Here is an 18,464-nt window from a genome sequence, read left to right on the forward strand (position 1 = left end):
TTTAACATCACTTTGTTATCAAAGCCAGTGTTTGGTTGTAATAAGCAACAATACTCTTTCCCCTCCAGCAAGCAGAACAACCCTACAACCTATAGGGTTTCAACCAAACCATTAAGGAAAATAAGGTCTCTTTGTTTTGCTTTTGTTCAGCACCAAGCCTTGTAAAATAACTGTTCAAATTAATTTAGATCATATTGGAGGATCTGCATTTAGGTGGACATTCAGTATTGATATCCGCTGCATATCTCAAAATCAAAGATTATTAGTTTAAGGAAGTAGAATGACAAAGCACAGTGTTTATAATACATCCACTCCAAAAATTTAGCTTCTTTTCCTCTCAAATCCTCTCTTTCTTAAGCCTCTGAATGCTCAGTAAAGGTTTTGATCATGGTAATACTTCCTTTTTGATTTTAGACAGAGTGGATATCTACAAGATGATTGAGTCAGGGAGAAAATTTTTATGGAAAGAGGCAAAGAGGAAGAGGAATCTGGTTTGTTATTTGGGGCACCAGGAGTGGCACTGAGAACTTTGTAGGGTTAAAACAACAAAAACACTTACTGGCTGTTCCTCTGTTCTCTTATCTGAAAAATAATCCTCCCCCCTCTCTCAGTGAACCTTGGTTGCAGAGTGGGGATTGAAGGCTTAGGTTAGAAACAGCTGAGAAGATAATGCATTAAGCACTGGCTTTCAGAAAAGGCGTAGTTTAGGGATTTTCTGTCGCTCTGGACTGCAGATATTTTAGGAACCCTGCTGTAATCTACCAAATGTTCATTTTTGGGTGGCTGTATAACTGTGATTTCTTTACCTTGAAAAGGCTAGCTATTTTTCATCTGCTACCATGAGTGAATCTTTTGATTTATGCAGCTTGTCCTATGGCAGGTTTGCTGCATTTTATATTTAAATATTAATTTAGAGATAAAATGGTATCTTTGATATGTAAGTTTTAGAATGTTAAGTAGATACTTTAATAGGCTACAATTCTCCTTGTATATACATTTTTGGCAACAGTACTTATTAGGTAAGTAGAAGGCACTAGAAGGCACATAGTATCACTAGAAGGCACATAGAAGGCACATAGTATCTAATTGTCTCTTTTTTGATGGTATCAATAGTGACCAGAGGGTTGAGGTTTTATACTTTTCTGTTTGGAAGTTCTGCCTCAGCTCTTCAGCTAATGGTACTAACAGATACTGATGATCATTGCTTAGGAATCCATTCTTTCAGTGGATAGGTGGGGGGATAAAGTTTGTTCTTTGATAAACTACCTCATAAAATTCATACTAATAAATACAAATCAAATTTGATAATACAGATTTCTTACTCAACTTTGTTGATTTTATATTTGTTTTTCTTTTAAACTCTGACAAAAGTCTTTGCTTTCAGTGACACAAAGAATTCATTTGCTTTATTCCATAAAACAATAACAGAATGTAGTACCCAAATCAGCAATGATATCATTACCGAAAATCATTGAAGGTTTTTATTTTTTTGCAGTTCCATTTGTCCTCATGGTTTATTCCACTGGAGATGCCCAGTTGGGTTATTATAGTCTAAAGTTCCTATTCTGTGAATATGTACGTTTAAGTTCATTTCATTTTACTTTTGATTTTTAGGGATTACTTTTTCCTTTCACATAATTACAAAGTCAGATCTATATATAAAGCAGATCTATATAAAAGGTATATTCAAAGAAGTCTAGTCTCTGTCATGTTCTTAGTTTTTAATTTTTTACTTAATCTTTCATTGTTTTTTTCGTTACTATAACCAAGTGTGCGTGTGTGGTTTTATCACCCTCTCTCGTGGATAAATGGTAGCCTGCTATACATATTTTACTACCTGTGCTCTTGTTTTCCCTCCACATAATAGTGTGTCTTTAGAGATCACTGCATAGTGATGGGGAGAAGGCAATGGCACCCCACTCCAGTACTCTCACCTGGAAAATCCCATGGGCAGAGGAGCCTGGTAGGCTACAGTCCATAGGGTTGCAGAGAGTCGGACACGACTGAGTGACTTCATTTTCACTTTTCACTTTCATGCGTTGGAGAAGGAAATGGCAACCCACTCTAGTATTCTTGCCTGGAGAATCCCAGGGACCGAGGAGCCTGGTGGGCTGCCGTCTATAGGGTCACACAGAGTCAGACATGACTGACGCGACTTAGCAGCAGCAGCAGCAGCATAGTGATGGATAGTCATCTTCCTCAGTTGTTCTTACAAATGCCTGGTACTTTGTTGCGTGATTGTGCGATTGTTTATTCAAACAGCCTCCTACTGATGGACATTTGGGTTATTTCCAGTTTTTTGCTGAGATACAAATTGCTGAAGTAAATCATCTTGTCCATGTAAATGTCTTTTTCATATTCTTGCCAGGGTATTTTGGAAGGGATCTCTAGAAGTAGACTTGTTAGTAAAGGGCAGAGGTTGTGCAGTTTCACTAAATTCTCTGTTCCCTTCCATATGGCTTGTCTGATACTGAATTCCCACCAGCCATAAATGAAAGTACTTGTTTATTTAGCTTTCCCAGTGTAGTATGTTGTCACACTTTTGGATTTTTGCCAGTTTTGGATAAGAAATGATATATCTGTATAGTTTTAATTTGCATTTCTCTTATTATGGTTGAACTTTCCTAGTGTTTGAGAGCCATTTATATCTTTTTCTAGTCAATTTTTGCTACAGAATTGTTAATGACTTTTTATTTTTAGAAGCACCTAATTAGGTATAGTAATCTTTTGTTTTGATATAAATGACATTTTCTCTCTTATTTGTTGTTATGTCTTTTTTACTTAAAGCATTTTTTGTCTTGGTGTTTTTCATTGAAATTTTTGTTTAATAAATAAGCCTAGAAATGAGGAACCATTGATAAGGAACCAGAATATTTGTTGTGATCATGCTATCTTTGGTGTTCATGTCATCTTACTCAGTCCTTTTTTATGAATTCTAACTTTTTGATAGCCAATGCTTCCTATATTATGAAGTCTAGACCTTCCTATGGTAATAAGAAAAGCAGGTCTGCATATGTGTGGGTTCTATCATTCTCTTATATAGAGTTTACTAGATAAGTATTTAACAATTAAATACTCTTTACAGAAAGTACATCAAGTACTACTTAGAGTTGTTGTTCAGTTGCCCAGTTGGGTTTCTTTGGTTGGCTCTTCTCATCAGATGACCAAAATACTGGAGCTTCAGCTTCAGCATCGGTCCTTCCAACAAGTATTCAGGGTTGATTTCCCTTAAGATTGACTTATTTGATTTCCTTACTCTCTAAGGGACTTTCAGGAGGCTTCTCCAGCACCACAGTTCGAAGCCATCAGTTCTTTGGCATTCTGCCTTCTTTACAGTCCAGCTCTCACAACTGTACCTGACCACTGGGAAGAGTATAGCCTTGACCATGTGGACCTTTGTCGGCAGAGTAATGTCTCTGCTTTTCAACACATGGTCTGGGTTTGTCATAGCTTTCCTGCCCGGAAGCAGTCGTCTTCTGATTTCATGGCTGCAGTCACCATCAGCCATGATTTTAGAGCCCAAGAAGGGGAAATCTGTCACTATTTCTACCTTTTCCCCTTCTATTTGCCATGCAGTAATGGGGCTGGATGCCATGATCTTAGCTTTTTTTTAATATTTAGTTTTAAGCCAGCTCTTTCACTCTCCTCCTTCACCCTCATCAAGAGGCTCTTTAGTTCCTCTTTGCTTTCTGCCATTAGAGTGGTATCATCTGCATATGTGAGGTTGTTGATGTTTCTCCCATCTCTGTTGATTCCAGCTTGATTCCATTTGATTCCAGCAAATGTTGGCAATATGATTTCTGGTTCCTCTTCCTTTTCTAAAGCCAGCTTGGACATCTGAAAGTTCTTGGTTCACATAATGCTATTTACTATTTAGAGAAGAAATAGTAAATAGTGTTTTTCTTTGGCAACCTATACAGAGCTCAGGCATTCTACATGCTTACTGTGCTTAAGATTTATCTTAGTTAAGTGCTTGAAAGCTACAAGTGATTCTGGGTTAATACATTTAGCCTTGCTCCCTACCAGTGCTCCCCAGCTTAACATGAAATAACCTACTGAAGGTTTCTGAGGACATTGAAGACATCTTGTTTTCTCCTTCCATTCCCTCTAAGATTTTCTAATCTGGGAACATTGTTCCAGTTGGGCTTGGAAGTAGCAGAGTAATTCCTCTTTTGAAGTAAGATTTCTGATTGGTGAATTATAGTTTTTTTCATGTGTTTTTAGCAAGTTGTGTTAGGAATTATTTGAAGGAATGTTCTTCTCTCCTTACTCCTTAATGTCATAGCTGCATTGACAACACACCTCCCCACCCCCAAGCGAAGTTTAGTCACCGGGAGTCCAGAATGGGCTAATAGGTTGAGTGACAAGGAAATATCCAAATGAAATGTGCAAAAGTTGCCACATGTATTGGTTTGGAGTTTGAAACAGAGAAAGATTAGGACTTTACATCACTACAGATCACAGAATCAAAGAATTTAAGATTCAGGTGTCCCTAGAAAATCATTTAGCCCATCCTCATGGTGCAGTTTTTTTCTCTGAAGCTCAGAGAGATTGTCTGATTTGCCCAAAAGTATTAAGATTTTTGGGGTCAACTGCAGGGAGCTTATGGTTAAAGCTGAAAGAGAAGATTCTCTGAGGGAGAGTAGATGCACCTTCAGTCGATCAGTTAGGAATATGCAGGAGGTAGATTACCATTAAAGGACATCATTGAATGCTTGGGTGGCTGACAGGAACATTGGGCAAATGGGATCACCAAGACCAAGAGAGGAACGAATTGCAGTTAGTGGGTAGTCAGCAGAGTCACCTTACTTAGAAGTCAGGAGTAAAGAAAGGATACTGAGAGCCTCTCGGACTATAAGGAGATCAAACCCGTCAATCCTAAAGGAAATCAGTCCTGAATATTCATTGGAGACTGATGCTAAAGCTGAAGACGCTCCAACACTTTGGCCACCTGGTGTGAAGAACTGACTCATTGGAAAAGTCCCTGATGGTGGGAAAGATTGAGGGCAGGAGGAGAAGAGGGGCAACAGAGGATGAGATGGTTGGATGGCATCACTGACTCAATGGACATGAGTTTGAGCAAGCTCCAGGAATTGGTGATGGACAGGGAAACCTGGCGTGCTGCAGTCCATGGGGTCTCAAAGAGTTGGACATGACTGAGCGACTGAACTGAACTGAGTAGGGAGCTTGATAAATTTCAAGAGTGCAGTTTCTGCTAAAGGGAGGCAGAATTACACTGAGTGCTGAGGAGTTGTGGAGAAGACAATGGCACCCTACTCCAGTACTCTTGCCTGGAAAATCCCATGGATGGAGGAGCCTGGTAGGCTGCAGTCCATGGGGTCGCTAAGAGTTGGGCACAACTGAGCGACTTCACTTTCACTTTTCACTTTCATGCATTGGAGAAGGAAATGGCAACCCACTCCAGTGTTCTTGCCTGGAAAATCCCAGGGACGGGGGAGCCTGGTGGGCTGCCGTCTATGGGGTCGCACAGAGTCGGACACGACTGAAGCGACTTAGCAGCAGCAGCAGCAGCTGAGGAGTTGAAGACAAGTTTGTTGGGTTGTAGGAGATAGCAGAGTAAGATAGTAGATAGTGAGAACAGCAGGAACAATGGGAACGTTTCTTTGGAAAGCTGTCTTTCTTTTTAGCTTTGAGGAGGAAGAGTTAGTGTATAGAGTAGGGGGAGAAATTGAGAACACTAGGGAGGTAAAAAGAAGTGTAAAGGAAGCAGCAGGATCTGTTAATATTAATGGTTCCCTCTTCCAATAAAAAACATACACGGTACAATTTACTATAAATCAGGTACTATTCCAGGAGTCTTTGCATGTAATAACTCATTTAATTCTCAAAACCCTATGAATTGTTGCTACTATTATGTATATTTTATAAAAGAGGAAACTGAAGCACTGAAAAATTAATTTGGCTGAAGTCCCATAGCCAGTTGGTGGCACAGCTGAGATTCAACCTACTTTGGCTCCATGAGTCTCTGCTGTGAATCACCAAACTGTACTGCCACTCTTCCAGTTGTAAATATTGTTCAAAAATGTATTTAATTTCATTATAGAAGTAAATCTGAACTTGAAAATTGTTGCATCTAAAAATATTACATATTTTGTATGTATTCAGTTATTATAAAAATCTCTCTTGAATATTAATTCATAATAATTTAAATGTTCTTTCCTTCAGGTTGTGCACTGTGTGTGACTCTTCCAATGAGTTTGTTAAATTTTTTCAGGTAAGTATTTTATTTTTTAATTGGACAAGAAATATGAAAATCTTTAGAAATTGTTATTTAGGTGAACTTTAGGATCTTTCTTTTGAAATCTGGGTATTTTGAAAAGGTTTTGAAGCTGTATTTTGAATCTAGAATGAGATTAGGATCATCTGCCTGTAGTGGCTTGTGTAGTCAATTCAACCCTAGCTCAGAACTAGTTTTTTGGTAACAGTTTTGGGCTCATCAGTCTAATTTGTCATTTTTCTGTGTGAATGAATTGGGAGAGAGTATGTTCCTATTGGTATATTCATAGGTTTACATTCTTTTTATGAACTGATTATAAGTTTTAATAAATTGATTATAGGTAAGTTTAGTTAGCATGATCATAAAATGAAATTTCTGAACTTGTATAGTTGAAGACCAAACTCTGGAGCTATGCTGACTCTTCTTAAAGAGCACCATATCAGACTTCCTGAAGAGTGGGGCGTGCCTGAGGACTCGAGGAGGGGTTGGGAGGGGACTTGCCCTGGTGGAGTTCCATCTTTCTGATTTATGCACATTTCCACCTGGACTCAGCACACTCAGTTTCCTTCTGTGACCTGAATGTATTTTGTTCTTTTGTTCCTCAGTACTTTTGCTCCCACTCTTTCCTCCACTCCCTGTTTCTTCTGCTTGGAACATTTTCTTGTACTTTCCACTTCATTTTTCAGTGCTCAGATTCGTCTTGCACAATCCTGTCTCTCTGAATCTTCCCTCTTTATGACCACTGGCCGTCATTCATAGAAGTCATAAAATGTAACGCTCTAAAAGCCTTAGAGATAATTTGAGATAATTCTTCTGAAGTTGAGGTTCTGATTGGGCAGTGTCTTGCCCAAGGTTATGTAATTAGTGGCAGAACTGGGGTGAGGACTGAGGGCTCAGTTCAGATGAGCAGACATGTATGAGTGTGCCCAGAGCCACTAAGATATGCAGGGGCCCATCTCGGTTCAGAGCCTTACACTGTTAAGGTGTGTGTCACAGCAGCCCTCTGAGGTACTCTTCTTGTATGGTTTTGTGTTCATTTTAGTTTTTCCTATTAGAATGTAGTCTCATAGGATCCAGCCCAGATAATAAAACTTTTCTAGGTGGATAAATGAAACTAGGGAATCAGAAGACTTCCATTCTAGTCCTGGCCCTGCCACTTGGTACCAAATTATGTAAATTTAAATTCTCACATCCTCACTTAATCTGTCTCTAAAATGGAACTGAGTGAAAGTCGCTCAGTCATGTCTGACTCTTTGCAACCCCATGGACTATACAGTCCACAGAATTCTCCAGACCAGAATACTGGAGTGGATAGCCTTTCTCTTCTCCAGGGAATCTTCCTAACCCAGGGATCAAACCCAGGTCTCCTGCATTGCAGGCAGATTCTTAACCAGCTGAGCCACAAGGGAAGCCCAAGAATACTGGAATGGGTAGCCTATCACTTCTCCGGTGGATTTGCCTGACCCAGGAATCGAACTGGGATCTCCTGCATTGCCGGTGGGTTCTTTCCCAACTGAGCTATGAGGGAAGCCCTAAAATGGATTAACCTGCCTCTAAAATGGGACTAACCTGGTGGCTCAGATGGTAAAGACTCCGCCCACAATGCAGGAGACCCTGGTTCAGTCCCTGGGTTGGGAAGATCCTCTGGAGAAGGAAATGGCAACCCACTCCAGTATCCTTGTCTGGAGAATTCCGTGGACAGAGGAGCCTGAAAGGGTATATAGTCCATGGGCTTGCAAGAGTCAGAAATGACTGAGCAACTAACTTCTTACATCCTCACTTAACTAACTAACTTCTTATATCCTCACTTAACCTGCCTCTAAAATGGGATTAATAACGTTGGTTCTACCTATCCCGTGAGGTTACTGTGAATAAATATGAGAGAGTAAGTGTGTAAGTACTTTGAAAACTATAAAGATACAAGTATAGTGTTGAGTTTTATATGTAATAATGTTCTTGTATTACTTGATTTTTTTTTCCAGAAGCTATAAAAATAACACGTTGAAACACAATTCAGTCTATGAAGCTGTGGTTCCCTTCTTTTCTCCATGTTTGCTATTCATTTTGTCTACAGCATGGATCCTCCTATCACCTTCAGATATTTTAGAGTTACACCCTAGAGTGTTCTACTTAATGGTTGGAACAGCCTTTGCCAACAGCACAGTAAGATTTTTCTTTTAAAAATCGTAACACATATAAGAAATATTAAACAATTTGATAGTTTGAGAAATCTTATATAGTATTAGAATAAGCAGATTTTAAAGATCTTATAGTCAGAAATTTGAAAGGATAATAACTGCAAAGACAGAACATGCAGAAAGTTACTTTATTTTATTTTTGTTTAAAACCAATAGGATTTGGAAACCACGGTAGTATTTTGGAACCATGGCATCATTTAAATTTTTTGATTTGGTTGCCTGCTGAAGAATTCATGGAATAATTCTTTTCAGACTTTAAATATTATTAATAGTGTGGTTGAAATGGCAGCAGATCTAATGATTAATTTAGGGAGCTTGGAAGGGGTTTTGACAGAGAAAAAAACACACGTATACCCCACATATTTTTTAATCAACTGGGTTTTAAATTAAGAAAATAGAATAAAAACTTTGTAATAAATAATACTTATGTTAAAAAAAAAAAATCCCTTTCTCTGCTATAGCCCAGCAAGAGTGCAGTCAGGGAGAAATGATCAGGAGGGGTGAGAAAAGACCCTGCTAGTCCTGACTGCCAGGAAGCCTGTCCTCTAGCTCAGGCTAGGTCCTTAGTAAGTTTTTATTTTTTAACTTAGCCCCCAAGTTTATGTTTCTATGTATATACCATGTGTTTACTATCTCAGGTCATACTGATTTCATCTAAAGATCTAAAAACATTAACATATTGTACAAAAAGTATCTCTGAAGGAATAAAACTATATTTGAGTAAGGTGTTGAAGTAAAGAGAGCCGAAGAGGTTTTGAGGTGTTTTCTATGATAGTATGACTGAATTGGAGGTAGCATCTCCTCATCACCTTGAAGAAATTGAGTTGTGTGGTGCTGGGGAGGCTGTTCTGAAAAAATTATTTTCATATATATCATAGAATCTTAAAATTGGGAGCAATTTATTTTATCCAAACTGTTATCAAGTAGGAGAATGCCTTCTATAGCATCCTTACTGAATTATCTTCCAGTCTGAGGGTCTGCAGGTTTGGAGGCTGGGGTAGCAGTCCAGTTGAACTCCTGAGCATTTGAGAATTATGGAACTTGATAATAATGTAGTATTTTAATACATATCTTGGCTCAACTATTTGAATGCTTTTTAAATGTTGGAGTGACTAAAGCTTTAATTAAATTATTATTCTCTCTTTCTTTTAAATAACTTCCAGTGTCAGCTGATTGTTTGTCAAATGAGCAGTACCCGGTGCCCAACTCTGAATTGGTTGCTGCTTCCTCTTTTTGCGATTGTCATGGTGGTGAATGTAGGAGTAACCCCTTATGTGGAGAGCATTCTCCTGTTTGCGCTGACGGCTGCTTTCACTTTGGCCCACGTCCACTATGGGGTACGAGTGGTGAGTAAACTAGGGCAGAATTGGGTCATTTGATTCTGAAACAGTGGAATGCAGGTGAGAGAAAATTTCAGAAGAAGCTTGCTTATTAGAGTAACTGGAAGAATTTGGGGATATTCTCTAAATTTTGGATAATATCCAAGTGTATGATTCCAGATATTGTTGTAGTATTTTAAACTACAAATAATTTAAAAGCTGGGTAATTATTGTGAGGGATTAGTTCTTATTTTTAAATGAGAAAAAATGTAAATCACTTCCTCAGTAATAGAATTATTATAAGCTCTTTTGCGCTTTTATTTATTTATTTTTTGGCGCTTTTAATTATATTGGACAAAGTAATCCCATTTGTTGATTATCTCTTTCTAAACTTGCTTCTTTAGCTTCAGGCGCATTTTCATGAGGGGAAATATAGAAGAAAGTAGATTTAAGAAGTCTTCTGCAAACCGTAATATTCTCTTCTAAAATAATAAACTGCTTTCAGGACAGATGGACCAAGATCCATATAATAAAATGAAAGTCAGAACTATGCAGTTTATTTCCTCTTTCCTTACACTTTAGCATTCTTTTGTAATTATTTTATATATCTTAGCATGGTCTTGTATTTATGATTTTTAATTGCTGTACAGTATCCCGTCAAGGAAATTACTTAATGTCAGTTTACTTAACCATGACCCAGTTATTTTAATCATTTAGATTCTTTGCAGATTTTCACTATTATAAATAAAGTTGGAGTGAACAATCTGTAATAATGTTTTTTCCTTCACTTGCTTTGTTTTTTTGAGGATAATTTCATAGCAGTCAGGTCATGTGGAGGGTATTCATATTTTTATGGCTTTAAAAATACTTCTATTTGATATGTTTGTTTTGAAAAGAACCTTGCTGTGAATCAGTTTGAGAAACAAAATGCCTTTACTTCTATATATGTTTTAAATGGGACACCTGTCATGTTTGATAATAATTTTTTATACTTGTGTATGTTTCTTCCCTTAGTGTTTCTCCCCAAAGTAACCTATATTTGTTGAAACAAAGTAGATGAAAAAAAACCATGATAAGTCTATGTATTGTGACCCAAAGACATAGTCATTTAGGTTTTTGTTCGTGCAGGTTTAGTGTTAACCTGCTATATATCAGCATTTTTAGGCTTTTATTCTGTTACTCATCAGTCCTGTGCATGAAGTAGAATACAGTTGCCAGTGTCTTTCATAATTGTTTTATCTATGATCCTTCAGAAGTGTATCTTTAGAAAACACACACTCCATATACACACGCCAAACCAAACCAAAACATGTTTATCTTTAAATTACAAAGGCAGTACATTTTTGTTGTTAAAAATCTGGAAACTAAATATAAGCACAAGCTAACTGAAAAAAATTCCAGGAACATCTTTTTTTTTTTTTTTACTGTCTTTCTACTCTCGTAACACTTCTACAGCTTTTGACCAGAAGGTAAAACTTGCTGAACCGCACAAAAACGTTGATTACTTCTATTGAAATGAAAATATTAAGAATGAGAATGAAACTAAGAAGTATTAAGTAAACAATACTTGCTAGCTGGCACATTACCTTGCTCTTGCCTACCCTCTAGTAGGGATATCCTAACTAACATGGATTAAACCATCAAAAATTTACACATCTAGCTTTATACTGTTACATGAAGTTAGGAATGATTACCTAGAAGCATTGTAAGAAGCTGAACATGTACTCTAATCATATATGTAAATATTTGATCTGCTAGATAGTATAAATCAACTAACCCTGTAATTTTTCTGTAGATTTGAATGTAAGGCTCTGTGTTCTGGGAGGCTCTGGAAAGACTAGATTTTGAAGTTGGGCAAACCCAGGTGTAAGTCGTACTCTCCCAGGATAGTTCTAGTACTCACTTAGCCAGCTAGTTCTACTGCTGTCCTAGTCCAGGGAGACGTCTCCATTTCTAATGATTTTTGCCATGCCAGTAAATTGTTTCCAGAGGGTGAATTCTGTATGCATTTTAAAGAAATTATGTATGTATTTGTCATTGCCTCATGTTCTGGTTTTCCATAGGTAAAGCAGCTGAGCAACCATTTTCACATTTACCCCTTCTCATTGAGAAAACCAAACTCAGATTGACTAGGAGTGGAAGAAAAGAATATTGGCCTGTAATCTACAGAAAGAAGTACTGTAAATAAGATGCTTGTAAATATTCATCCATCACCGTTGAACTAAACTGATCTGCTTAACAGACATGGGAACTCAGTGTGTGTGTCGTACTTGGACAGCAGGAATGATACATATCTGAACTTGTGGAATATTGGACCTATTAACTCCCAGCTTACTTTTTTATAAAACCATGTGTTGTTTTGGTTAAACGTAATAGTCCAGCAAAATGTTGCTTGTAGTTTAGGAGTCCGTAATGTTTTGGTTTATACAGAGTTAAAGATGCTTGGATTTTATTTTTCAAACCCTCATATTTGTTTAGAAACACTGATAACATTCAGAGGACCCAATATGTTTTCATATTTGGTACTTAGTAGTAAGTCTTTAGCTGTGGAAGCTATCAGTACCCCATATCTAATACAGGGAAAAAATAAGAGCAAGTCACTTTCAGCAAGAATGCCAAATGATTAAGAGAACAATATACAGTTGCCAAATACTGGTTTCACTTTCCCATGGAAATGCCTTTTGTCCTCATGTGCGAAGAGAGCTTGTGTGTGTGTGTGTGTGTGTGTATATATATATATATATATATATATATATATATTTAAATTCTCTAGTATTCCAGCTCTCTTTGTTATGGAACAGATCTTGATAAGTGGTTTAATTTTCTTTTAAAGAAAAATATTTTATTGAGACTTAATATTGAGAATGGATTGTAATTATGGCTCACTCACTGGCATGGTTCAGTGTTTAAACATGGCATTTTTTCCCCTTGGCTACAAGTTGCTGAGATTTGGTGCCTATGAACTATGATCATATGAATGCATGTGATAGTCCCATTTTTAGAATAATTACTTGTGAGGAACATAGATAAACTTCCTTATAAGAAAAAAAGTTTCTTAGGAATTAGGAATCTCATGAACCTCACTATGAAATTACTACTGTGAACGTTGCTGCGAAACTAGATTTCTGATTTAATTTGTCTTTCCTCTCTCCCTTTATCTCTTTTTGTGGAGGAAATAGTGCTGTTTTTTTTATTTCATACAAGATAAAGACATAGAGAGAACTTCTCTCTTCCCCAACTTGTTCACTTCTCCATCTGAAGAAAAATTTTGATATATATGCCTTACTAAGTATTTACATCCTTTAATATGACTTGGAATAATTTTTGAGGTTTACTGACAAACATAAAAATCTCTTTTGACTTCCATATGATTGTTTTATGATCACAGCTTTTCATGAATGTGGATATTCTATTTCTTTCTGATTTTGTCTCCTTAATTTAATTAGGTGGTGGTGAAATTTACCGGCTGATTTTCTTTTATTTTACACTGAATGAAGTTTGTGCTTGAATGAAGAGTGTATCTTAAACCCTTTTTTTTGGACGGATTGCACTTGGATAAAATAGGCACCACTGTGTTGATAATGTAATTAAAACCATAATCATTATTTATCTATAAATGTGCCCATTATTAAATTTAATTATAGTGTATTCTTTTGTTGGATTTTAATCTGCCACTTTGTAAAAATAACCATGTAATTATTATTTCAGTTTTTTAAATTTGTGAACTGTAATCATTGTCATCAAGTTATTAGAAATGAAGCATCATGGAGCTAACTGTACTCAATTTTTAAAAAATTGTAAAGGTTGAGGTATATTCCGTGACTTTCTCTGAGACAAAAATGAACACTGAAAATAGTTGGGAAATTAACACAGGAGAATATGGATAGTGATTCCATGTTTACTTATTTTGCCATCATGGAGGTCAGAGAATGAACTAATTAAGTAAAAGTAACTTATTTTTTGTATACCTTGTTCTGTGTCATCTGTAAAATCGAACTGGATAAAGTGTTAATTTGGACTGGGAACAAAGCTTTGCTTTAAGATTTTAAGCTAATCATTTTATTGTTTTGTTGACTTTGTATACAAAAATGAGATTCATCTGTATTATGTAAGAGCTTAAAAATATTTATAAAATGGCAAATTTGGACCACAGGCTTTCGTCACTTTGTACAGTATAGTAAAAAAAAATACCCTTTATTTCTGACATAGGGTCATGTCCTGTAATTTTGGGTCTCTTTTACCTCAAAGTGTTTTCCTGCTCTTTTTTTTGCATCAGGTTTATTTGAAAATTGTTTTGTGCCTATACTTGATAACATATTTCCCCGTAGTGGTTAAGAATTATGCTGTAGTCAGTTTCATTGGCATCATGGGATGAAGGAAAGATGGACGTCAGGAAGATAAAAGATGAAAAGTGAATAACTGTTTCAGAATACTGTGGACTTGCGACTCTTTAGTGTTCTGTTGACTCCTTTTTTTGGTTTAGTCTGCCGTCTTGAAGTGTATCATGAAAGCCCCTCTTTGTCATGTATGATATAGCAACTGAAGCAGGACTTTGTTACGAAGAGCTCTGTGAACTGACATCATCACCAATGATCATAACATTTCCAAAGTATAAAAGGTATTTCAGGCTTATGCATGATATTTTGGGGTGCGTTCACACCCCGGCTTTTCTCCTAGCATATGCTGAGCTGCTTTTGGGGGAGCAAGTGGCATAATTGGTCATACATGCATGTTTTCTGTCCATTTCAGAACAGAGTGCCTTAGCCAGGCTAGAGGTTTGCTTCGTGTTTCTTCTGACCAAAGTTACCTAGACCTGTAGGAAGTTTCTTTTCAGGTTATGGTATGAAAAATGTCCTTTCATGCTTGTCAGAAAATTCCCCAATGTTTGAGGGGGGGCATAGGATAGAAAAATCTAAAAAATATCTGAATATATTCATGCTGCCTTTTATGATCCTTTAATAACATTCATGGTCTTAGTGTAATCTACATACAGTTTATAATTGCCACAGTTTAACATTCCTCCCTTAATGTGTAACAGATGTAATTCATGGGTTTTAGTCTTAAGGGTAATAGAGTGAATAACTTCCAAATCGAGAAGTAAAATAGTCTTCTCTGGCATTTTAATAATATCATGGTTAAATTTTAAAAAGAAGATTTGATGCTGATTATGGCCTAGAATGTTACAGTACGGTTACCAACATGTTATCTATTTTAATATAGAGCTCTTGGGAAGAGGAGTGCATGTCTAGGGTTGCCCCAATTCTAAATAGTTCCTGAAAGAATACTGATCATGACCTGGAGCCTGGGCATTGGGGGAACATGCAAAGGAGAAAGCAAGCATAGATGGTGTCCACTTGAAGGGGAAGAAGAGATCACTTCAGTGCCCAGTGATGCTACTGCAGTGCACAGTTCAAAACTGTCACAATTTAAATCATCCTTCCTCCATTAATCTCAAGTTCAAATGTGAATTTAAAAGTTTCCTAAGTGTTCAGTTTTCAAAGAATTAATTTATGTTGTAGTCAGTCCAAAAGCATTTGGAACACATCTTGTTTTTCCTGATAGCTCAATTGGTAAAGAATCTGGCTACAATGCAGGAGACCCCGGTTCGATCCCTGGGTTGGGAAGATCCCCTGGAGAAGGGAAAGGCTACCCACTCCAATATTCTGGCCTGAAGAATTCCATGGACATAGTCCATGGGGTTACAAAGTCAGACACGACTGAGCGTTTTTCACTTTCACTTTTCACTTTGCTTTCCAAAGCAGGCTTTGATTCTGTAATCTATGGAGAATGAAAAAGTAATCTGAAAGTGTTCGAATCAAAGACTACTACTCCCCTTAATATTTTAACAGGAAACCTGTTTGTAACTCTCCTCTTCGTTCTTCCCTTGGGTTTCCCTTTAACCAGCCACCACCTGGGACAGACTCCACTTGCTTTGTCACCCCCTGTACCCTGCCACATTCAGATTTCCTTGATGGCCTTAGATCTCTTGCCTAGGCAAGGAGTGGGAATGTGCCAGAGAGAACAAAGGAAATCTGAAGGACTAGATCTTTTGACTTTGGGTCCCCGAATAAGCCAAAAAGAGATACAGAAATCTTTGATTGTGCTGATTCCTGTGTTTAGAGTGGCCTTTATCTTGACTTCAGTTCTGGACTTGCTGGAGCACGCTATAGGAAATTTGTGAAATCAGATTGGGATTTTCTTTGTCCCATGAGGTGTGCTTGTAAGGCCGCATGTCCATTCTTGAACACCTTGTGGGTGAATAGCCTTCAGTGAGCTGCCAATACTAAAAACTTCCAGGGAGATTTTTTTAGTATGCTGCATTTGAAGCACTTTGACATGTACATTTTAAGTGACAGTTTTAACAGTAAAATGGTGTTAAATTAATCACTGTGAAACTTAAAAGTATGATGTCCTGTACATTTTAGGGAAGCTTGAGTAATTTTCAGATTTTCCTTTATTATGTAACCCATGTGATTTGTGTATTTTACTTTTCATGTTTGACAGTGGTACAGATACCTGACATATTGGCAGACAGTTGCTTTAGGATCTATGGTAAATCATGGTTGTCTAGCTTTTCCAGAGAAAGTGGCAGTGTGTTTACTTTTTTCCTTTGTGTGGAGCCATGGGAATTGGACTTACTGGCTAATTCATTTCCATTGTTTCTGTGGTGCACAATAAACAACCTTTTAAAGCTGCATGCTCGTAATGCTTTCCTTTTTAATAAATATGCTAGAGACAGTAATCTAGCCAATTGTTTTTAAGCAGAGACTTGCTCTTTTTTCAGACATATTTTAAATGAACTAATATTTCGGGTAGCATAAGAAGTTTTGGCATTTGCAGCCTTTTTCAGGTGGCCTGAGTGAGTGGGTTATATTGCATTTGAAGAGAAAGGCCAGATTCCCAGAATTGGAAAATGGCACATGGACTGATTTTAGAATATTTTTCCAAGGGCTTCTCTTAGGGAGAGTCCGTTTGGACACAGTAGTAGTGTCTGGTCTTCTACAGGCCATTCACACTGTCTTACTCTTCACAGAATGATTCTTAGAAAACCAGATTCAGTCAGAGTAGTGTTATTTTGAAAGCATATGAATTGGATCATTATCATGGAGTACCTAATGCTACGTTGTAACCAGAGACACTTTTGGAGACCCACGGAGTGGCTAAATGCTGTGGATGCCTTGTGACTCTTAGGCTAAAGTCTTCTCTTAAGTAGTTTCTATGGATAACAGAATTGGAATTGATTTTGGTTTTTATCGAAACATACATGGAGTAAGTTCTTGACTAGAGGCATGTTCAGTACTTAATGTTACTAATCAGATTATAGGAGGGGCCTGTCTTAATTTTATGAGGTCCATGAATGCTGCATTATGAATCTGTTTGAATTACTGGTATCATTCTGTATCAGACTTAGTTTAGTAAATACTAATTAAGACTGCCCACAATATGAACATTTTTGGGTAGGTTATTTTGTTTAAATAACTTATCCCATTAGAGCAGCTATTCAGGAGACAAAGACCCAGATACAGGTAATCTCTTGCTTTTTCTGGAATGTGCCAAGAAAGCAGAATTCAGTATTAAACTCTAAATTTCAGAGTTTTTTTTTCAAGTAGTATTTCCTCTGGGTAAAGTGGAAGGCAGTGAGCAGTTGCTGAGGTGTAAACTCCTTTCGACCTGCATCCTCCCTTTCCCCTCCCATCTAGCAGAATAGAGTAAATTTGTAGCCAATGGTAGGAAAAGAAATCGATACTTTTCTGAGTAAGGTTTCATGTCCTGTGACTAAGAATAGGTGGCGGGAATCATGGCCAAATCAATTATTGATTTGTATAGCCTGGTCCTATTGCAGTTTGCTTTCTGTAGCGTTCTGAAACAGAAGGATGATTTCCATCCCCTCAGGTGCCTAGAAACAATACCACTTGTCTCTGCTACAAGTGGAATATGTGAGAGAAGTTGAAAGAACACAAAGTTATTTTCCCTTTCAAGTAGTTTAATTGAACATGTTTGTAATTGGTCTACCTAGGACTTGCCCGTGTTCATAGCAAATAACATAGCATTTATTTTATCTGGTTTTGTGTGGTGTGTGTATGGCTACATATTTAATATGTACACATATATTCTTTGTGCATATATATGTACGATGTATTCATATGTACGCGCAGTCTACTCTTGATTATCAGCAAGATGATAAGCCCTCACCAGACTGTTTCTTCATGTTGACTTAATCTGCATGTACCCTGTAACTCTGAGAAGCCTGTTCCTTATCTGCATCTCCAGTCTTTCCTACTTGCCTTTCATCTTAGTCCCCAAGGAAGGCCTTGACATATGTCACTTTCTGCTTCCCTTTCACCAGGGATTGTGTGAGTCAGAAAACTTGTGAAAAGATGGTTGTTTCCACCAGAGTTGAGGCTTCCAGGGTTTGAATGATGGTGGGGCCCATTCCTGGCCAGAAGGCAGTGCCTGGAGCAGTTGTGCTCTTGGGATTGATGGGGGAAAACTCTAGCTCTTGTGGGAAATGGGATGTCACAACTTGTTTAAATTCCTTAGCTGGAATGTTGTGAGGTCTTACGTTATTTGATGTGGAAACAGGGTACAGGTGTGCATTTCACCATTCGTTTTGTGTCATCGGTACACCTGGTCCCCATTGCTTGCCCAGGTAATCAAGATCTGACTGTTTCTTGCCACTGGATTCTGGAAGCTTTGCGCTCTCAACTG

The 18,464-nt window shown here is 37.5% G+C and overlaps 1 protein-coding gene across 1 annotated transcript in view; it reads left to right on the forward strand.

Moving 5' to 3' along the window:
- The window catches only part of SELENOI (selenoprotein I), a 38,254-nt gene extending 25,811 nt beyond the window's left edge, over window positions 1–12,443 (forward strand). Inside the window, exons 7-10 of the mRNA XM_068975315.1 lie at window positions 6,187–6,235; window positions 8,221–8,401; window positions 9,600–9,782; window positions 11,819–12,443. Coding sequence (XP_068831416.1) covers window positions 6,187–6,235; window positions 8,221–8,401; window positions 9,600–9,782; window positions 11,819–11,917 — 512 coding nt within the window. The 3' untranslated portion in view covers window positions 11,918–12,443. The remainder of the gene's footprint in view (window positions 1–6,186; window positions 6,236–8,220; window positions 8,402–9,599; window positions 9,783–11,818) is intronic.
- The last annotated feature ends 6,021 nt before the right edge of the window (window positions 12,444–18,464 follow it).

Source organism: Capricornis sumatraensis, chromosome 1 (assembly GCF_032405125.1).
Source record: "Capricornis sumatraensis isolate serow.1 chromosome 1, serow.2, whole genome shotgun sequence".
Classification (NCBI taxonomy): Eukaryota; Metazoa; Chordata; class Mammalia; order Artiodactyla; family Bovidae; genus Capricornis; species Capricornis sumatraensis.